The sequence below is a fragment of the Amblyraja radiata genome, chromosome 6 (genome assembly GCF_010909765.2).
Source record: "Amblyraja radiata isolate CabotCenter1 chromosome 6, sAmbRad1.1.pri, whole genome shotgun sequence".
Taxonomy (NCBI): domain Eukaryota; kingdom Metazoa; phylum Chordata; class Chondrichthyes; order Rajiformes; family Rajidae; genus Amblyraja; species Amblyraja radiata.
In genome coordinates, this window is record NC_045961.1 from 84,201,934 (window position 1) to 84,224,632 (window position 22,699).

Consider the following 22,699-nt stretch of genomic DNA (forward strand, 5'->3'; position numbering starts at 1 on the left):
CCTCAACTACCTTCTGTGGCAGAGAATTCCAGAGATTCCAGTGTGTGAAAAATGTTTTTCTCATCTCGGTCCTAAAAGATTTTCCCTTATCCTTAAACTGTGACCCCTTGTTCTGGACTTCCCCAACATCGGGAACAATCTTTCTGCATTTCGCCTGTCCAAACCCTTAAGAATTTTGTAAGTTTCTATAAGATCCCCCCTCAATCTTCTAAATTCTAGCGAGTACAAGCCGAGTCTATCCAGTCTTTCTTCATATTAAAGTCCTGACATCCCAGGAATCAGTCTGGTGAACCTTCTCTGTACTCCCTCTATGGCAAGAATGTCTTTCCTCAGATTAGGAGACCAAAACTGTACGCAATACTCCAGGTATGGTCTCACCAAGACCCTGTACAACTGCAGTAGAACCTCCCTGCTCCTATACTCAAATCCTTTTGCTATGAATGCTAACATACCATTCGCTTTCTTCACTGCCTGCTGCACCTGCATGCCTACTTTCAATGACTGGTGTACCATGACACCCAGGTCTCGTTGCATCTCCCCTTTTCCTAATCGGCCACCATTCAGATAATAGTCTACTTTCCTGTTTTTGCCAGCAAAGTGGATAACCTCACATTTATCCACATTATACTGCATCTGCCATGCATTTGCCCACTCACCCAGCCTATCCAAGTCACCTTGCAGCCTCCTAGCATCCTCCTCACAGCTAACACTGCCCCCCAGCTTCGTGTCATCTGCAAACCTGGAGATGCTGCATTCAATTCCTTCGTCTAAATCATTAATATATATTGTAAATAGCTGGGGTCCCAGCACTGAGCCTTGCGGTACCCCACTAGTCATTGCCTGCCATTGTGAAAAGGACCCGTTTACTCCTACTCTTTGCTTCCTGTCTGCCAGCCAGTTTTCTATCCACATCAATACTGAACCCCCAATACCGTGTGCTTTAAGTTTGTATACTAATCTCTTATGTGGGACCTTGTCGAAAGCCTTCTGAAAGTCCAGATATAACACATCCACTGGTTCTCCCTTATCCGCTCTACTAGTTACATCCTCGAAAAATTCTATAAGATTCGTCAGACATGATTTACCTTTCATAAATCCATGCTGACTTTGTCCAATGATTTCACCACTTTCCAAATGTGCTGCTATCCCATCTTTAATAACTGACTCTAACAGTTTCCCCACTACTGATGTTAGAGCAACTGGTCTGTAATTCCCCGTTTTCTCTCTCCCTCCCTTTTTATAAAGTGGGTTGGCTACCCTCCAATCCTCAGGTACTACTCCAGAATCTAAAGAGTTTTGAAAAATTATCACTAATGCATCCACTATTTCTGGGGCTACTTCCTTAAGTACTCTGGGATGGAGTCTATCTGGCCCTGGGGATTTATCGGCCTTTAATCCATTCAATTTACCTAACACCACTTCCCGGCTAACCTGGATTTCACTCAGTTCCTCCATCTCATTTGACCCCCGGTCCCCTGCTATTTCCGGCAGATTATTTATGTCTTCCTTAGTGAAGACAGAACCAAAGTAGTTATTCAATTGGTCTGCCATGTCCTTGTTCCCCAACCGGTTAAATGATCTTGTCGTCCTTTATCAAAACTGCACTCAACCTCAGCTTCTTCAGTCTAAAATCCCCCACCTCCTGAATGCCACGTACCTGTTGCTGAATGGTCGAAGCTTCCGCTACTATCAGCACAATTATGTTTCCGAAAGCGTTGGTCAGGAGCCAACCGGCCTGGAGCACTGACTTCATGTTGGAAGGTGCCTGGGGGAAAATGGTGCATAAATTAGTTTCTTTTCCTGGTCAAAGGCCACAAAATTCTGTGCACAAAATCGGACTCATGTTGTTAATGTGGTACCAGAAAAATGAAGAGAACAAAATTTGTGTTCTATGGTGGCACAGGACCATATAGAGAGAGGACAATTCAATGGCCCAGCAAATAAAGTTGCTATTTCACAACACCAGTGACCCGAGTTCAGTCCTGACCTCTGTGTGTGGAATTTGCACATTCTCTCTGCGACTGTGGGTTTACTCAGGCTGTTCTGGTTTCCTCTCATATCCCAAAGACGTGTGGGTTTGGTAGGTTCATTGGCTGCTGTATGTGGTTGGCATTAGTGTTGTGGAAAGCTGATGGGCATTGAGAGAGAAAACGGGCTAAGGGAAAACAAATGGGGGAATGGGCTTGATGGGAATTGTTCTATAAGTTCACATTGACTTGATGGCCCCAATAGCCGCCTCCATTGTCATAGAGAAATATGAGTAATCAGGTCATTGATTAGTGGAAGTTGAATATTTAAGATTTAGCAGAGTATGGTACAATATTTAACAATCATCAAACAAAACAATATTTCAAGTCTGAAGAAGGGTCTCGACCCGAAACATCAGCCATTCGTTCTCTCCAGAGATGCTGCCTGCCTCGCTGAGTTACTCCAGCATTTTGTGTCTACCTTCGATTTAAACCAGCATCTGCAGGTCTTTCCTACAACATTTCAAATGATTGTCTCGTGTTGGAATTGGAAGCTCAAATGGAGCAAGAGAGGGATTGTTTATTAATAGGCTGAACATTTCTTTGCACTGCTGGGTCACAGACCTTGGAAACTGATCATTGGAATTTCATTATCAAGAGTTACAGTATCAGAAAATGTTTGAACATTATCACTCACCTGGGAATATGAGAATTCCAGACCAGTAACAGAGAAGACCACCTCCCCAGTTGTAATGAAAACGTATTGAGGGATTTGCAATGCCATATGAACACTGTTTGCTTGAATGTCTTCGATGTAATTTAATTTGAAATCCTGAGAGGTACACTAAACAACCAAAACATACAATATTGTTACCAATAATATTACACAAGTTAGAAGCTTCTGTTCCCTCCCATTCCCATCCCATCACCTCCCATTCCCATTGACTCTTCATGACCCTTCATGACTGCAACAACCAGGTTCAGGAATAGCTACTTCCCCACGGCCATCAGGCTATTAAACCTGGCTCGGACAAAACTCTGATTATTAATAACCCATTATCTGTTATTTGCACTTTATCAGTTTATTTGTTTATGTGTGTATATATTTATATTATGGTATATGGACACACTGATCTGTTTTGTAGTAAATGCCTACTATGTTCTGTGTGCTGAAGCAAAGCAAGAATTTCATTGTCCTATCAGGGACACATGACAATAAACTCACTTGACTTGACTTGATGACCATCAGCTCATCCCAAACTCTGCTGCCAGCATCCGAAATGACAAATCATATTTGTCCATCACAAGGAAGCATGCCAGCAAACACTGGCTTCTATTCATGCAATGCTTCAGTTTTATCCACACCCCCTCCTCCTTCCCTCCCCTTCTGTGCCCCTGTCCAGACCATGACCCCTCAAGGTCTCTGCACTCTTGTACTTTTGGTATGTTGAGTATCTCTGGTTCAATCTCCCCACAATTGCCACCTATGCTTTCAGCTACCCGAGCCTGACCCTGGAATCCCCTTTACAATCCTCTTCCACACCTCTTCTCCTCCTTATACCCACCAGCTTGGCCATACTACAGGTGTAATCTCTCCTCATTTATCTCAATGTAGATAACCTCTGAAATGTGCTTTAATCTAAATGGAAATTATTGGCAATGTTAACCATAACCCACTAATAACGGCTATAAGTCTCTGGATCACTTAGGGTGTAGAGGAGAATACAGAGAGAACTGATCGGTGTTGTGAAGAGTAACAGATTGAAGAATAAAATTCAAAAGAGTTTTCAGGCAAACCGAGATCTCTTGGCATACAAACCGTTTCATTAATGATGATCGTGTACGAGCTCCCATAACCAAATTTTTTTGAATCTTGTGAGCATATATTTCCATTACTGATAAATGTGATTTTTTTCCTAAGTCAAAAAAGATAAGAAAATTAGGGCCTGTAGAGGAATATTTCACAGTCGATGCCTCCTGGGCACCACGGTTCCTCGTTGCCCTTGCTCCTCACTCTCTTTAGCCTCCATTGCTGCTGCACAAAGACAAAATTCAACAACAATGGGCAGCACAGTGGCGCAGCTGGTAGAGTCGTTGCCCCGTAGCTCCATAGACCCGGGTTCAATCCTAACCTCCGACACTGTCTGTGTGGAGGTTGCACGTTCTCCCTGTGATTGTGTGGGTTTCCTCCCACGTCTGCAAGAGGTGCGGTTTTACTGGGTTATTACAAAGAAAGTCACTTACGTTCCTTTGGTGAAAAGCGTGTAGTTAGAGACAGATAATCTGGTCAAATTTCCAATATCAACACTGCCCATCATGAGGTTGTCAATGCCGGTCAACGTGGTAATAAATCTGAAGAGAAACCAAAGTCAATCATTTCAAAAAGTGGTTGAATGTAGAGAATAAGTTAAAGAATGTTACAAAGCCAGGGTGCAACTACTGATGCAGATAAGCCAAAAATAGACAAATGAGATGTCTATCAACTACTGACAATAGATTTTCAGATACATCTTGAAGTGTTAACTGACTGAGGTGTCACAATAGGACTGGTGTAAAATCTTGGTCAAAGAGTTAACTTTTAAATAGTGGAGAGGAGTATGTGAAGGGAAATCTGAAGCTCAAGGATCGGGCGGCTGGAGTCAGAGTGGAAAGATTAAATTGGGAGATTTGTTTAACAGGCCAGAGTTAGAAGAACCAATGGTCTTGCAGTTGCAAGAGATAAGGGGAGATAAGGCCATGGAAGGATTTCAACCCAAAAAGTGAGAACATTAAATGTGAGGTGATGTCAGAGCAGGAGTCGGCGTTAGTCAGCGATGATGAGGATGCTTTGTGAAGGGATCGAGGTGCAAGTCAGGATAAAGGCAGCCAGGTTTTGGATGAGCTCATTTATGCTTAGTTTATTGTCACGTGTACCGAGGTACAGTGAAAAGCTTTTGTTGCGTGCTATCCAGTCAGCAGAAAGACAATACATGATTACAATCGAGCCATTTATAGCGTATAGATACAAGATAAGGGAATAACGTTAAGTGCCAGTTAAAGCCAGCAAAGTCTGATGAAGGTACACAAAAATGCTGAAGAAACTCAGCGGGTGCAGCAGCATCTATGGAGCGAAGGAAATAGGCAACGTTTCGTGCCGAAACCCTTCTTCAGACCGTTTCGGACCGAAACGTTGCCTATTTCCTTCGCTCCATAGATGCTGCTGCACCCGCTGAGTTTCTCCAGCATTTTTGTGTACCTTCGATTTTCCAGCATCTGCAGTTCCTTCTTAAGCACAAAGTCTGATCAAGGATAGTCTGAGGGTCACCAAAGAGGTAGTTAGTAGTTCAGCACTGCTCTCTGGTTGTGGTAGGATGATTCAGTTGCCTAATAACAGCTGGGAAGAAACTGTCCCTGAATCTGGAGGTGTGCGTTTTCACACTTCTATACCTTTTGCCTGATGGGAGAGGGGAAATGAGGGAGTGGCCAGGGTGCGACTCGTCCTTGATTATGTTGCTGGCCCTGCCGAGGCAGCGTGAGGTATAAATGGAGTCAATAGAAGGGAGCTTGGTTTGTGTGATGGTCTGGGTTGCGTTCACAATTTGCTGCAATTTCTGCGGTCCTGGCTGGAGCTGTTCCCAAACCAAGCTGTGATGCATCCTGATAAAATGCTTTCTATGGTGCATCTGTAGAAGTTGGTGAGAGTTGTAGGGGACATGCTGAACTTCCTAAGCTTACAGTCTACAGTTTTCAAGTTTACAGAGAGTGGAAGGTGCAGGATTTTCCATATGAAGGAACCAACCTGATGGCATTTTTTCCTTCCTCTGGTTTGTTATTAATATCCTTCAACTGAAAAAATAACAAAAAGAGATGTAGATTTTGCATCAATCAGTGTATATCACAATTAGTCTTTATTTCACCCTTATTACACACACACAGAAGCTCACTCACCAATACGTAATCGAAATTGGGCAAGTCTGTTACCAACAGTGTGTGGCGAGTTTTATTGGAAAGATGAGCTTGAATGACTTTGTTCTGTTTGCCATCGTCAACAGTAATATTTTTCAGAGCCATTGTTGGGATAGTGATATAGTCAGTTGCCTGAAAACGATGGGATACAGTATTGCATCAACAACAAAAAAACAATCATTTGCAAGACGTAGGCTTGTTTATGGTATTAGCAAGACCACTATGAGAGCATTTAACCACCTGCCTTTGACATTCAATGGAATTATCAACAGCGAGCTTCCCACTGTCTCCATCCTGCAGGTCACAATTGACCAGAAACTTAACCTGGACAGTAATACAACACTGTAGCTACTAGTGTAGGAAGGAACTGCAGATGCTGGTTTAAATTAAAGGTAGGTCTTGGTGCAGCAGCAAAGGATTTGAGCATAAGAGCAGGGAGGTTCTACTGCAGTTGTACAGGGTCTTGGTGAGACCACACCTGGAGTATTGCATACAGTTTTGGTCTCCTAATCTGAGGAAAGACATTCTTGCCATAGAGGGAGTACAGAGAAGGTTCACCAGACTGATTCCTGGGATGGCAGGACTTTCATATGAGGAAAGACTGGATAGACTCGGCTTGTACACGTTGGAATTCAGAAGACTGAGGGGGGATCTTATAGAAACTTACAAAATTCTTAAGGGGTTGGACAGGCTAGATGCGGGAAGATTATTCCCGATGTTGGGGAAATCCAGAACTAGGGGTCACAGTTTAAGGATAAGAGGGAAGACTTTTAGGACCGAGATGAGGAAACCATTTTTTACACAGAGAGTGGTGAATCTGTGGAATTCTCTGCCACAGAAGGTAGTTGAGACCAGTTCATTGGATATATTTAAGAGGGAGTTAGATGTGGCCCTTGTGGCTAAAGGGATCAGGGGGTATGGAGAGAAGGCAGGGATGGGATACTGAGTTGGATGATCAGCCATGATCATATCAAATGGCGGTGCAGGCTCGAAGGGCCGAATGGCCTACTCCTGCACCTATTTTCTATGTTTCTATGTATCTATGTAGACACAAAATGCTGGAGTAACTCAGTGGGACAGGTAGCATCTCTGGAGAGGAAATGGGTGATGTTTCGGGTCGAGACCCTTCTTCAGACTAATGTTAGGGGAGTGGGTGTTACATAGATAAGGAAGTGCATAGATAAGGAAGTGTAAGGTGTGAAAACAGGACAAAGGGAATGGAGTTTAAGGAAAATGTACAATAGATCATTGGGTACAGGGTCAGAGACTGTGGATGCTTCTGATAGTTCAGTGGATGGTTCAACTCCTGCCACCTTAAAGTTCTTTATACCAGCCACATGGCACAAGTAGGTTGTGCAAAGAAATGCTCTCCACCTTTCCTAGTGAGGGCAGTTCTAATAACATTTGAGAAGGCTAACTCTATCCAAGAAAAATCAGCCCACTTGATCTGCATCCCATCCATCAGACCAAACATTCATTGCCTCCACCATGAGAAGTACCATGTCTGCTGTGTGTACCATCTACAATGTGTACCCAGACCACTCTGTCAGCACCTTCCAAACCCATTACCTCTATCAGCAAGAAGCACAAGGCCAGTAGGTGCAGGGGAACACCATGCTGAACACCTCTATAAGGTTGTGAGCAATTGTGAGCAATTTTGGGCACTATATCTGAGGAAGGATGTTCTGGCTCTGGGGAGGGTCCAGAGGAGGTTTACAAGAATGATTCCTGGAATGTGTGGGTTAGTCTATGCTGAATTAATACGTTTATGAATGAATAAGTTTATTGGCCAAGTATGTACACATACAAGGAATTTGCCTTAGTGCTCTGCTCACAAGTAACCACACAACATGCAGTAACAATTTAGAATGACACATAAAACATTACATTAATAATAAAACATCATTGAGCAGAGCTACTACTCGTGTAAAAAAGCTGCTTTTATGTCTGATGAGTGTTTGTCGGCACTGGGCCTGTACTCGCTGGAGTTTAGAAGAATGAGGGGGACCTCATTGAAACACAGAATAGTAAAGGCTTGGATAGAGTGGATATGGAGAGGATGTTTACACTAGTCGGAGAGTCTAGGACTAGAGGTCAAAGCCTCAGAATTAAAGGACGTTCTTATAGGAAGGAGATGAGGATAAATTTATTTAGTCAGAGGGTGGTGGAATTCTTTGCCACAGAAGGTTGTGGAGGCCAAGTCAGTGAATAATTTTTAAACAGAGATAGATAGATTTTTGATTAGTACAGGTGTCAGAGGTTATGGAGAGAAGACAGGAGAATAGGGTTAGGAGGGAGTGATAGATCATTTACAATTGAATGGCGGAATAGACTTGATGGTCCGAATGGCCTAAATCTAGTCCTATCATTTATGACCTCTTACCACCTGGAGGCTCCTACCCCCACCCTATCCCCATACCCCACCCCCCCCCCCCACCCCCTAAGATATACTATTCTGAGTTGGAAATATGTTGCTGAATTATTCCAACGTTTTGTGTTCTGCGCAAGATTCCAGCATCTGTTGTTCCTTATGTCTCTTAAAATGTAGAACGAGGAGTGACCCACACTGTCCCTCAAGTAGAAAGACTCATTGGAGGTAGACAAAAATGCTGGAGAAACTCAGCGGGTGAGGCAGCATTCATGGAGCGAAGGAAATAGGCGACGTTTCGGGCCAAAACTGACCCTTCTTCAGACTCATTGGAGAGCTGACATCAGCCCGATGGTAGGATCGCTTATGTATAATTGTCCTCAAACTGGAGGAATTTAGGAGGAATGCTGAGGTGCCTTCACAGTGGGCTCAGTGGGAGAGGCTGCTTTGTGCAAGGTCAGAGGGATGGTCAGAATAGTCATTGATACTACTTACCTGTGATGGCTGCACACTGTAGGACTGGGATAATCCACTCAGGGTTGCATTGATTCCTGTTTTACCAACATTTATAATCTTAATTTGGCTTTGGTCACCAACAGGAAAATGAGGAAGAGTTTTCTAAAAGGAAAAGAAGCAAGATCTAGTTAGGATCACCCAGTGTCATTTTAATTGCTGATGCATCATAGAGTGGAAAGTAAACAGGCCCTTCATCCCATTGACTATGACCTATTTTTATACTAATCCTACCCTGACCCATTTTGGTCTGACCACATTTCAAACATCTCTCCCAAGATTCTACGACTCTCCCATCTGTTAGGGGCAATTTACAGCTTCCAATTAACAGACTAAACCACAGATTTTCGGGATGTGAGAGAAAACCAGAGCATAGAAACATAGAAACATCGAAAATAGGTGCATGAGTCGGCCATTCGGCCCTTCGAGCCTGCACCGCCATTCAATATGATCATGGCTGATCATCCAACTCAGTATCCTGTACCTGCCTTCTCTCCATACCCCCTGATCCCTTTAGCCACAAGGGCCACATCTAACTCCCTCTTAAATATAGCCAATGAACTGGCCTCAACTACCTTCTGTGGCAGAGAATTCCAGAGATTCACCACTCTCTGTGAAAAATGTTTTTCTCATCTCGGTCCTAAAAGATTTCCCCCTTATCCTTAAACTGTGACTCCTTGTTCTGGACTTCCCCAACATTGGGACCAATCTTCCTGCATCTAGCCTGTCCAACCCCTTAAGAATTTTGTACGTTTCTATAAGATCCCCCCTCAATCTTCTAAATTCTAGCGAGTACAAGCCGAGTCTATCCAGTCTTTCTTCATATGAAAGTCCTGACATCCCAGGAATCAGTCTGGTGAACCTTCTCTGTACTCCCTCTATGGCAATAATGTCTTTTTTCAGATTAGGAGACCAAAACTGTACACAATACTCCAGGTGTGGTCTAGTGGCTAGTGGCACCCGGAAGAAAACCTGTGTGGTCACAGGTAAACATGCAAACCCCACACAGATAGCACTAGAGGTTGGGATTGAACCTGGTTTACTGGAGCTGGGAGGCAGTGGCTCAATTAGCCATGGCCACTGTGCCAGCCTTAGAGGGCATGTTTTTACACAGAGCAAAGAGACAAAGTGCTGGAGGAACTCAACGGTTCAGGAAGCATCTCTGGAGGACATGGACAGGTGACGTTTCGGTTCAGGACACTTCATCAACAAAAAAGACACAAAGTGCTGGAGTCACTCAGCAGGTCAGGCTGCATCTCTGAAGTACAAAAAAAAGTTCTGGAGTAACTCAGCCAGCACCACTATTGGCTCAGTAGACAGAGCATCTTATTTCTTTGAATCAGTCCGTGATTTATCTCGTGAGTTCATTCCTTGGCAGCGCAGTGGAAATTGTCCAGTAATTCCAGCTGAATGGAGAGATGGAACATTAACATCAGGCTTCTGTGGGAGATTTGGGGTGAGTTTCTGAAGAACTGCCTTTGAATTACTCCAGGACATTGTTAGGAGAGGAACGTCAGTATCTTGTGGTTATATGGTTATATGGTTGTAGTAGAATGCAAGAACAACTTCCCATAATAGCATCTAATGCTGGACTCATGTAGCATCTGCGGTGGGAGTAGCAGAGACAAAGGTTCAGTTTGATGGCCTTTTATCAGAACAGGAAGAAGCTAGTGGTAGCTTTATGATGTGGAGAAAGAGGCAAGGGCATAAGGGACTGAATGTGGTGCTGGCTGGTGGGAGGGCGTGGAGATGTCAGAGTTGGGGAATAATCTAAGGCAGGTCATAGATACATAGACAACAGGTACAAGAGTAGGCCATTCGGCCCTTCGAGTCAGCACCGCCATTGAATGTGATCATGGCTGATCATCCACAATCAGTACCTCGTTCCTTCCTTCTCACCATAACCCTTGATTCCACTAATCCTAAGAGCTCTATGTAACTCTCTCATGAATGCACCCAGTTAATCGGCCTCCACTGCCTTCTGAAGCAGAGAATTCCACAAATTCACAACTCTGGGTGAAAAAGTTTTTTCTCATCTCAGTTCTAAATGGCCTATCCCTTATTCTTAAATGGTGACCCCTGGTTCTGGACTCCCTCAACATCGGGAACATGTTTCCTGCATCTAGCGTGTCCAATCAATTAATAATTTTATATGTTTCTATAAGATCCCCTCTTATCCTTCTAAATTCCAGTGAATACAAGCCCAGTTGCTCCATTCTTTCATCATACGACAGTCTGACCATCCCTGGAATTAACCTCGTAAACATATGCTGCACTCGCTCAAAAGCAAGAATGTCCTTCCTCAAATTGCACACAATACTCCAGGTGTGGTCTCACCAGGGCTCTGTACAACTGCAGAAAAACTGATTTGCATCTATACTCAACTCCTCTCGTTATGAAGGCCAACATGCCATTAGCTTTCTTCACTGCCTGTTGTACCTGCGTGCTTACTTTCAGTGACTGATGTACAAGGACACCCAGGTCTCGTTGCACTTCCCCTTTTCCTAACCTGACACCATTCAGATAATAATCTGCCTTCCTGTTCTTGCCATCAAAGTGGATAACCTCACATTTATCCACATTATACTGCATCTGCCATGCATCTGCCCACTCACCCAACCTGTCCAAGTCACCCTGCATCCTCACAGCATCCTCTTTGTAGTTCACACTGCCACCCAGCTTTGTGTCATCTGCAAATTTGCTAATGTTACTTTTAATTCCTTCATCTAACTCATTAATGTACATCGTAAATAGCTGTGGTCCCAGCACCGAGCCTTGCGGTACCCCACTAGTCACTGCCTGCCATTCTGAAAGGGACCCATTAATCCCTACTCTTTGTTTGCTGTTTGCCAACCAACATTCTATCCATGTCAGTACCCTACCCCCAATACCATGTACTCTAATTTTGCCCACTAATCTCCTGTGTGGGACATTATCAAAGGCTTTCTGAAAGTCAAGGTACACTACATCCATTAGCTATCCCTTGTCCATTTTACTTGTTACATCCTCAAAAAATTCCAGAAGATTAGTCAAGCATGATTTCCCCTTCGTAAATCCATGCTGACTTGGACTGATCCAGTTACTGCTATCCAAATACATCGCTATTACATATTTCATAATTGACTCCAGCATCTTCCCCACCACCGATGTCAGGCTAACTGGTCTATAATTCCCTGCTTTCTCTCCATCTCCTTTCTTAAAATGTGGGATAACATTAGCTCTCCTCCAATCCACAGGAACTGATCCAGAATCTATAGAACATTGGAAAATGATCACCAATACATCCACGATTTCCAGAGCCACCTCCTTGAGTACCCTAGGATGCAGACCACCAGGCCCTGGGATTTATCAGCCTTCAGTCCCATCAGTCTACCCAACACCATTTCCTGACTAATGTGAATTTCCTTCAGTTCCTCCATCACCCGAGATCCTCTGTCCCCTAATACATCTGGGAGATTGTTTGTGTCTTCCTTAGTGAAGACAGAACCAAAGTACCTGTTCAACTCGTTTGCCATTTCCTTGTTCCCCATAATAAATTCACCTGTTTCTGTCTTCAAGGGACCCACATTAACCATTTTTTTCCCCTTCACATACCCGAAGAAGCTTTTACTATCCTCCTATATATTCTTGGCTAGCTTACCGTCGTACTTCATCTTTTCTCCCTGTATTGCCTTTTTAGTTACCTTCTGTTGACCTTTAAAAAGTTTCCCAAGTCAGATGGAGAAGTAAATAGAAGACAAATAAATCTAAGGAATTATCAACAGAAAAGCGAACAACAGAGACCTGGGTTCAGAGACCTGGGACCTTTGGTGCTGTGTATGTGGACTTTGCACATGGTCCCTCTGACCACATCGGTTTCCTTCAGCTACTCCAGTTTCCTCCCACATCCCAAAGACATGTGGGTTGGTAGATTAACTGGGGTAGAATCTGGGGGGAGTTGATGATAATGTGGGGAGAATGCAAATGAAGGCATTACTGCAGGATGAATGCTTGTTGGTCAGTGGGGACCCGGTGGGTGTGTATCCCTGCTGTATAGAAACATAGAAAATAGGTGCAGGAGTAGGCCATTCGGCCCTTCGAATGATCATGGCTGATCATCCAACTCAGTATCCTGTACCTGCCTTTTCTCCATACCCCCTGATCCCTTTAGCCACAAGGGCCACATCTAACTCACTCTTAAATATAGCCAATGAACTGGCCTCAACTACCTTCTGTGGCAGAGAATTCCAGAGATTCACCACTCTCTGTGTGAAAAATGTTTTCCTAAAAGATTTCCCCCTTATCCTTAAACTGTGACCCCTTGTTCTGGACTTCCCCAACATCGGGAACAATCTTCCTGCATCTAGCCTGTCCAACCCCTTAAGAATTTTGTAAGTTTCTATAAGATCCCCCCTCAATCTTCTAAATTCTAGCGAGTACAAGCCGAGTATCCCTGCTGTATATCACTACGACTACAGGACAAAGGCTGGAGCTGCTGATTATCTGAAACATTTGTATCCAACTCCAAAAGGCTACAAGGACAGGTCTCATCGGAAGAACCATAACTTTAATGGTTCCATGTTCTGGAAGCTGCTTTTATAATTCATATGACACTTTACTCACATCGATTTGAACTTGCACCAAAGCAGCAGCAATGAAGGCCAGAGATGCAAGGAACATCCCGACCGTCATCTTTCTCAGCGGTCTACAAGCACAATAAAAGTCCACTTATGAAAAGCACTTATGGAGCATCCAGCAGAGACACATGTCATTTGGCACAGCAGGACTCGGCCTCATTTCCTTTGTTAAAATAGTGACGGCTTTACGAAATGGGAATTAAGCATGAACTCTTCCATTGTGCCCTGCAACATGCAAACAGGCCCTTCGGCCCATGTTGACCATTCGTACTGATCACATTTTTTATTCTCCTCACATTCTCACCCCCTCTCCCCAGATTCAACCCGTCACCTACACACTCGGGATAATTTGCAGTGGCCAATTTATCAACCAACCCGTACGTCTTTGGGATGTGGGAGGATACTGGGGAAACTCACAGGGAATGCAGTACCCGAGGTCAGGATTGAACCAGGGTTTCTGGTCACTGTGAGACAGGAGCTCTACTAACTGCGCTGTTGTTGCACCATTATTGAAATGTGCAGTCTTCCAAGGGCTGTGACGAGGTAAATGCTAAAGTTGCCTCATGGACCCTCATGGAGGACTCAAGAAGGAGGAGACATAGTTTCAGAATAAAGGAGTCATCTATTGGAAAACAAAGGTAGGAAGGAATTTCTGCTGTTGAAATGCTACAAGTCTTTTGGATTCTCCATCCCTGAGAGCTGGGGAGAGGGAAAAAGTGAATACATTCAAGGCTGACTTGGGTGTTTGGTTTTCAGGCAAAACTTGTTTGACAATCAGAGGTAAATAAATGAACAAAGGTGAGAGGCAAAGGTGGGAAGAGAGAGAGGACGTTTGGGAGGGAACTAATGGACCTGGCACCAGGCACACGGTGAGTCAAACAGGAACACAGCATCTTCAATAATCATGATGTAGGTGCATTACATCTCCCTCTAGAAAGGCATCTATATGGAGATGCGCAGGAGGGAGTGCCAAGCAGATTCACCAGGAAATTGCCTGGAGTGGAAGATGTTATTGTAGAGGAGAGATTGAATAGGCTGGACATGTGTTCCTTAGAGAAAAGGAAGTTGAGGGATGGCCTGATGGGTGGCCATAGGAGATTATGAAAGGCCCAGACAGCGTGGGAAGGCAAAATCATTATCCTATTATAGAAGTATCGAAAACAAGAAGGCATGGGTTTTAGGGTAAGATGAAGGAGATATTAAGGGGATCCGAGAGGTGGTTTTTTTTTTACACAGAGCGTGGCTGATATCTGGAACGTACTTCCAGAAGAGGTGGTAGTATAAGAAACAATTACAATGTTTAAGAGGATTTTAGACAGACGCTTGAATTGCCAAGACATGAAGAATTCGGACTTAAATTATATTCCTGTGCATACTCCCAAGCAGGCATAATTATCTCAGGGAAATTAAAAGGAGGATGACAAGAGGAGAAATCTGCAGTACTCGGAGTGCAGGAGATAAATGTTTTGAGCCGCAGATGGATATTGGACTTTGAACCTTTATATTCATTTTAAATAGATAATGCTGGCAATAATCAGCAGGTAAGGCTGCATCTATAAAAGGAAAAACATAATTAAGGTTTCAGGTCGACGGTCAGATGTTTGAAGGATGCTAAAGTTAATGATGCAGTAATTGTAGTGAATAACTAGACTAAGTGGGACCCGTTGGGTCTCATGTTCACACAGGAGGGCTGGTCCCCCAACGCAATATTCCACCTCTCCGCCAATTCCAATATTGTGATTGACAGGAGAGAGATTCTCAACATTTTTTAAACACTAATAACACTTTTGTTTTTCATTGATGGGAAGAATCCTCTGCACCTGATGAGAGGAGGGGAACTGAGTAAGATGGCCAAAAATCACAGCCGTAAGTGGTAGCGTTTTATCTAAAATCAATAGTGCAAACAGGAAGTTGTCAAGTTTAGACAAACAACCATTTGCAGGCTGTGCCTTTTCACTTCAACACAAACCCCCCAAACAACCATTTGCAGGCAGTGCCTTTTCAAACCAATCCCCCAAACAACCATTTGCAGGCAGTGCCTTTTTATTTCAAACCAACCATATTTTCATTTTCAAACCACATTAAGGGCACTAATAATAACAATAATGGATGGGATTTATATAGCGCCTTTCTAATACTCAAGGCGCTTTACATCGCATTATTCATTCACTCCTCAGTCACACTCGGTGGTGGTAAGCTACTTCTGTAGCCACAGCTGCCCTGGGGCAGACTGACGGAAGCGTGGCTGCCAATCTGCGCCTACGGCCCCTCCGACCACCACCAATCACTCACACACATTCACACACAGGCAAAGGTGGGTGAAGTGTCTTGCCCAAGGACACAACGACAGTATGCACTCCAAGCGGGATTCGAACCGGCTACCTTCCGGTTGCCAGCCGAACACTTAGCCCATTGTGCCATCTGTCGTCCCACTCACAGTTGAGTAGGCATGTGTTCAGTGTTATTCAGAGCTCAGAGAGATGGCTTCCTCCATCTTGCAGAGACTGAGTGAGGCACACCACTTCCTGGTTTTATAGTCCCTCCCCCTCCCTCCAGCAGGGGCAGCAGAGAGAATGGCATTTAAAAAAAAAACATTAATATCTCTCTGATTTTTCATCGATGGGAAAAATCCTCTGGTCCCAGAAGGCGGAGGGGAGCTCTGAGCGAGGTGGCCAAAAATGACGGCCGTAGGTGGCGGCGTTCTCTTGGAAATCGCAGCACAGTGGGCCAAAATCGGTCAAGATCAGACTTTTAGTAATATAGATGAACACACAATTTGTAAACAACAGAAGTTCAATGATACATGATGTGATGGAGCAGGGTGAAGGGTGGTAATAAAGGATTTAGTGACTAACCTAAGAAGGGTCCGAGATATGAGAAAATGGATGATTATTCATAATCATCAGGAAAGAGATATAAAAGACTGTAATTGCTGGAACTGTGAAATTGAAAGGCAATAATGGTTGATTATTGGAAATTGTTGAATACAGTGTGAGTTCTGAGGGATGGAAGGAGGAAGATGAGATTCAGTTCCTTAAGCTTATTTTGGAGCAGTGCAACAATTGAAGAAAGAGGGCTCGGGTGAGATTCATTTGAAGCCAGGATTACCATGATAACTCTATTAAGCTTTACTGTAAAGGGACCACCAGTCTGATTTCCATCTTCAGCATCCACCATCATTCATGCCAATGCCCTACAGCCTGTTGAAATACATCCACGAATGATCCCAGAATCATGATTCAACCAGGCAAGGTGTGTCACCTGTCATACTTACGTAAAGTTTAACTTGCACTTAGCAATCAGGGGGTAGACAATTGTGTCAACAAATGGAACCAAAAACAGAATCAGGATTGGGTTCACCGTCTGGATAAAAAAACAGGACAAAATTCAGTTGGATTCTAGTTTAGTTATAGCGACGGACTGTTACACACAAAACTCACCTTGAAACGTGAAACATGCTTACCTGCATCTGGTCAGGCTGGATGTCAAGGCCTCCCTAAAGACAAGTAAACATTTATTGATAACCATCAGTCCAGTTAAAAAAAAGCCATGAAATATTGTGAAATTGTTTATTAATATCCTTATGAAGATCCTTACAAAATTTCCATTCATTGCAATAGCTTGCAAAGTCCATCTTGAACCCTGTAGAAACAAAGAGAAAGGGAAACAAAGGGAAAAAAGTTGTTCGGCACGGACTTGTAGGGCCGAGATGGCCTGTTTCCGTGCTGTAATTGTTATATGGTTATATGGTTATATGGTATAGCGGGGCTCTAATTCATAACATATTTGGAGGTTATAAATGTAAAAATAATCAATAAAATATCCAGTCAGGAACTTATGAGAAACCTCTTTCCCCAGAGGACTGGGAGCAACAGGAACTCACACCCACTGAGAGCGGTTGAAATGAAGAGCAGGAATGGGTTTCTGGAAGAGAGATGAAGGCATGAGGGATGAAATGAAAAGGGACAGCGAGTCTTTGGAGTTTTCTACCCAAGAGGGCTATGGAGCTTATATCACTGCCCATATTTTATACAGAGATCAACAGATTTGTTGATATGAGGAGAACATGGGGAAATGAGATTAGTATAGGTTATTATAGGTAATAATAGGAAATAATTATAGGTAAAGATGAGCTGTGGTCATATTTAAGGGCTTTGTAGGCATGAAGAGCTAAGTGGCCTTTGTGATCCTATTTGATTTATCCACTTTACACAGTTTACTTATAATATGAATATCTTACCTGCTGGTCAAACAAAGCCCAGAACATGGGAAGAGGGATATACAGGAATAAAACTTTCAGCACCATCTTGATTTGAGCAATCAAATGTTCCTAAACCAGTTGATAAAAGAGAACAGACAATGAGAAAGCGGGAAATCGTTTCCCACACCCATTCTGCACAGCTGGAAACATAATGTGAATGGACATTGCCCATTGGACTTGCTGATATCAATGCTGACTCCAGCAGCAACACTTGGTGCTCAGCGCAGAACAAGCCAAGTCCATCCTGCAATTCCCATGCATTGTTGAAAGGAGGAACGTACAAACAGGAAGAAGGCCTTTCGTCCCCTCAAGTCTTTCCCAGAATGACAGTAGCCGGAACCATGGAATCCTGCAATCAAGGAGGAGGCTCTTTGGCCCATCGAGTTTACGCCAACCATTAAGCAACATTTGTATGTTGATCCCTTTCAATTTTTCTCACATTCCGATCAGTTCTCCCCCAGATTCTACCAGTCACCTATACGTTAGCTGCAATTCAAAGCAGTCAATAAACTGAGTTGCACGCATGCAGGACTTGAATTGAACGGTTGCCCGGGTGCCAATGGTGACTTAAAGTCCCGCCAGGCAACCTAAAAGCCATGCCATTTTGACTGGCTTGGCAAGCACCTGAGATACCCATCGTTCAACTCTGAGCGGGCCCCCCTCTCTATCTCTCTCTCTGTCACTCTCCGTCTCCGCCCGCCATCCGTATCCGTGTCTGGGCCGCCGGTTCTCCGCTCTCCGCCCGCGCCTCATCCGCTGGCACGGCCGGCCGCCTTGCACATGCGCAATGCCACGGCTTGGTTTCCTGGTCCTCCAAAAATATTTCAAATGGAATTTAAACTGGAGTGGACCCTCCACCACCAAACTCCAAACTCTGAAAAATAACAACAGCCTATTGCACTTTATTTGTTTATTGATTGTGTATATATATGGTCTATGGTATATAGTCATACTGAACTTTTATCTCCTGTTCTGTATTATGTTTACATATTCTGTTGTGCTGCAGCTTTCATCTGGAACACATGACAATAAAACTCTCTTGACTCTTGACTTGGACTTAAGCAAAAAAGGGTTCTTGGGAAAAAAGAGCTACCTTAAATTTACTTGCGTCTGGTTGGGTAACTATGGTAAGGTGAAGACTATTCCATGCTTTAATTGTGCGGTGGGACTCCATGGAGCAGCCAGCATCTCTGGATAGAAGAAATTGGGCGACGTTTCGGGTAGAGACCCTTCTTTAGATTTCCTCTGGTTTTAGTGTTTTTAGTTTAATTTAAAGATACAGCGTGGAAACAGACCCTTCGGCAAAATGGGCCAAAGGGCCTGTTTCCACACTGTATGACTGTCTTGTTTGTAGTGAAATTCCATAAGTAGGAACAAATATGGATTTTTTTCCAACAACAACTTACATCATATCGGTCTGAAGCCCAGTCCATAAAATGTTCTCGTTTGGGGAACTCCTCACTGCGATGCCTGAATCTGTTTCTGATTGCAAACTGTTGGGAGGGGGGAAAAACATTCACTTTGAAATACTATTAACAAAGGTTAACAAAAGTTTAATAAAAGTAAAGCATGTCAGGGACATCATCCTCAGGAGCCATTAAGTCATGCAACACAGAAACAGGCCCATCGAGTCCACCCAGACCAGCAAGCACTTTTTGACACATCCATCATGATTGCAATTTTTTATTCTCCGCACATTCTCTTCAATTTCTCCCAGATAAACATGCCTGCTATGTTTTTAATCATGCAGGAACGTAGAAAAAAGGAGTATGCTAATTGGATCCTTGCATCTGCTCCTCCACTTAGTGGGTTCATGACGGCTCAGCTCCATTTCCTGGCCTATGCCCATATCCTGAAATGTCTTTAATCACCACAACATTATCAACCTATGCTTTGAATATACCAACAACTGAGCTCTTTGGTGCAGCATTCTAAAGATTCACCACTCTCTGACAGAAGAAATTTCTTCCCATCTCTGTCCTGATTTCTGGCCCTTTACTCTGAGACTGTGATCTCTGATTCCAGACACCTCAGTCAGGGAAACATCATACATGGTATATGTATTCTGTTAAGCCTTGTAAGAATGTTGGTATATTTCAAGAAGATTACTTTCTTCTTAACTCCAGGGCAAAGGGGCCACTGTGCCTAATCTCAACTGATAGGCAAACCCAGCAGCCCAAGTCATGATTTAGTGAATTGCTGTTGCATTGCAAATATACCATTGGGTAGAGAGACACACCATCTTAAAAGTATTAAAAGGGTCTGAAGAAGGGTTTTGACACAAAACCCTTCTCCGGAGATGCTGCCAACCTGCAGAGTTACTCCAGTAGTTTGTGTTTATCTTTGGTGTGAACCAGCTTCTGCAGTTCCTTCCTACTCGCATTAAAAGTACTCTCACCAGAGCTCTGTTTATCTACAGTTAGATACTCTTATATTGAAATTCTCTTTAAATTAAGGCCAACCTACAATTGCTTACTGCACATAACCATTAACTTACATCAGTTTATGTACAGGGACACCCAGGCCTCTCTGAACAGCTACACTTTTCACTCTCTCACCATTTTAACAATGCTAATGAAATCTATTATTTGGGGGCGGGGGGTGGGGAGAGAGAGATGCTGGTGGCAGCGACCAAGAGCTGATTCCCACTTCATTATTCCCATTTCTAATTATTTTCCTGTGCTTCGTGGGAGGTGATATCTTTGCACTTTTGTCTGTTTACTCACTATGCACCAATTTGTGAAGGTACAGATCAAAACGTCACAGGTGGAGGTCAATGTATCAGGAACGTCTAGTCTTGATGTCCTGCAGACTTGCTTGTTCCAGATTTGTTGATGGATTGTGTTGGTGACTTGGGCGTGGCTTGTGAGAAGACTGTACCTACTGGGTGAAGTGGCCTCTATCCATGCTGCGATGTCTAAGTCATTCCGCCGCTAACCGATACATTGTAACTTGATTTCGCGGTTTGTCTGTATTGTCAAAGAGAAGTGGCAACTATTTCTGTCGTTTTTCGTTTCAGATTTCCAGCATTTCCTTTCCCTTCATCGGCAAAGCAGCTCACCAAGATGACTTTTTCAAATAATTCCTTGCCAACCTACTCGAGACTGCCAGGTCACGAGCCAGCTTCATCCATCTTCCTCGTACACAGTGCTATAAGACATCACAGGTCTGCCACTAATGAGGACGTTCTTCCCAGCAACAGGATGCTAGTATTTTCAGGTGGAGAATGGTCCTTGATCATAACACCGAATGGTGCAAGATTAATGGACACACGTTGTGACTAACCTCATGGTGGTTAATTCTAGTGAAGTCCATGAAATTGAATCTCGGGCAGTGAATTTAGAATTGGCAAGCTAATACTCTAAACGCCTTTCAAATGTGAGTAACCAATTTCCACTGCACTTGTTTAAGAGCAAAGAATTTGGTTTCCAAGAGAGTAATGGGCCTGTCTCATTTAGGGGACGTTTTAGACGACTGCAGGAGACTATGTAGTCACCACATGGTCGCCACATGTTCGCGGGTGGTTGCCGGGGAGTCGCCTTCATGGTCGTGAGGAGTTCCCGCATTCTGGGAACTAGTCACGGCCTCATTATGGTCGCCGTGAATTTTTCAACATGTTGAAAAATTAGCGGCGACTAGAATGAAACCGCCATGGGGAGTATCAAGAATTCTCGAGCCGTAGGTGGGTTGCCAGGAGGTCCTAATGGGTTGACAGGAGGTCAAAGGTTCTCGTAGGTTGTAGCCTACGAGAACTGACCGGTGAATTTCATTGGCTCATTGGGGAAAAAAAGGTAAGCAGTAGTTTTCAGAACCAAGGATAACCGACCAGTAATGTTAAATGTCCGCCGAGCTTCACAGCCGTGATTCTCTGGCTTCTTAAAAGTTGTCTCCCATCCTTCTCCCCGCCTCTCCCTCCCTCTTTTAAAGGGCTTACCGTACACTGTGCTTTTGTCGTCTTTTTACAACGCCAACCTTCCTGTTCATCATGGTGTGTGTCTGTTTCACCTTGGCTTTGCACCGTGTGAATTTTTTAGACAGCGCTCCCCCGCTTGCCCTGTCCCCCTCCTGCATAACATGCTGGTGAAGGAAGCGATATGTTTGTGTGTGCGTGTGTGTATTCCACTCTGACAGTCACTGTTCCAGTTGCCGGTTTTTCAGGCGATTGCCAGCAACTTGACAGTCTACGGCAGTCCGCTGAAAAATCGCCTAAGTGGGACAGGCCCATTAGTCAATCTACCGAATTACTCATTTTTGCGAAGGTCAAACAATTATAGTGAAGAAGCAGAAATAATTATGTCAATATCCTTCTCAAGGTCCCCAATCCACTGCGCTCTTTAGAAGAAAGGATTTGGTTGCTGTATTATTACTTACTGCAATGCACTTGCTAACTTTAAGCACGACATTCCCCTGTGGAGAAGACTTCTTGTACAAGGAACTTCCTCCAATAAATACAACTGAAAGACACAGCATGCTATGGTTAATGCACTGTAATTATTTGAATACAAAGTAAGTCCATAAAGCTTAACACAATCCTGGAGAACATTTGGGGACATCTAGAGTGTGATGGAACACCAGCCACTTGTCTGGAAGAGTGGCTCTGACAATACTCAAGAGGCTCAATGCCATCTGGGACAAAGCAGCCACATGATTGACCTCTCATTTACCATCTTAAACATCCGTTCACATCAGCCCATAGTGTGTACTATCTACAGTATGTGCAGCAGTTACTGACCCAAACTACTCCAACACCTCCCAGACATGTGTCCTCCACCACCAAGAGCAGCAGGTACAAGGGAACACCGCCACCTGCAGGTTCCTCTCCAAATATAGTTTAGTTTAGTTTATTATCACGTGTACCAAGATACAGTGAAAAGCTTTTGTTGTGCGCTAACCGGTCAGTGGAAAGACATTACAATCGAACCATATACATGATGGGATAACATTGAGTGCAAGGTGTAACGTAAATGCCAGCGCCCCTTGAGGCCAAGAGCAGAAGCTAGTTTATGTGCCTGTGCCTCGTGACTGAGGT

At 43.8% G+C, this 22,699-nt stretch overlaps 1 protein-coding gene across 1 annotated transcript in view; it reads right to left on the minus strand.

Moving 5' to 3' along the window:
• slc15a1 (solute carrier family 15 member 1) overlaps window positions 1-22,699 on the minus strand; it is a 45,188-nt gene that overhangs the window by 3,104 nt on the left and 19,385 nt on the right. The window contains exons 8-21 of the mRNA XM_033023065.1: window positions 22,042-22,124; window positions 19,077-19,163; window positions 17,650-17,739; window positions 17,007-17,051; window positions 16,873-16,905; window positions 16,684-16,772; window positions 13,396-13,477; window positions 8,776-8,898; window positions 5,895-6,044; window positions 5,746-5,792; window positions 4,212-4,319; window positions 3,787-3,883; window positions 2,665-2,811; window positions 1,658-1,765 (exon numbers count right to left, since the gene is read on the minus strand). Of these exons, the coding sequence (XP_032878956.1) occupies window positions 1,658-1,765; window positions 2,665-2,811; window positions 3,787-3,883; window positions 4,212-4,319; window positions 5,746-5,792; window positions 5,895-6,044; window positions 8,776-8,898; window positions 13,396-13,477; window positions 16,684-16,772; window positions 16,873-16,905; window positions 17,007-17,051; window positions 17,650-17,739; window positions 19,077-19,163; window positions 22,042-22,124 (1,289 nt within the window). The remainder of the gene's footprint in view (window positions 1-1,657; window positions 1,766-2,664; window positions 2,812-3,786; window positions 3,884-4,211; window positions 4,320-5,745; window positions 5,793-5,894; window positions 6,045-8,775; window positions 8,899-13,395; window positions 13,478-16,683; window positions 16,773-16,872; window positions 16,906-17,006; window positions 17,052-17,649; window positions 17,740-19,076; window positions 19,164-22,041; window positions 22,125-22,699) is intronic.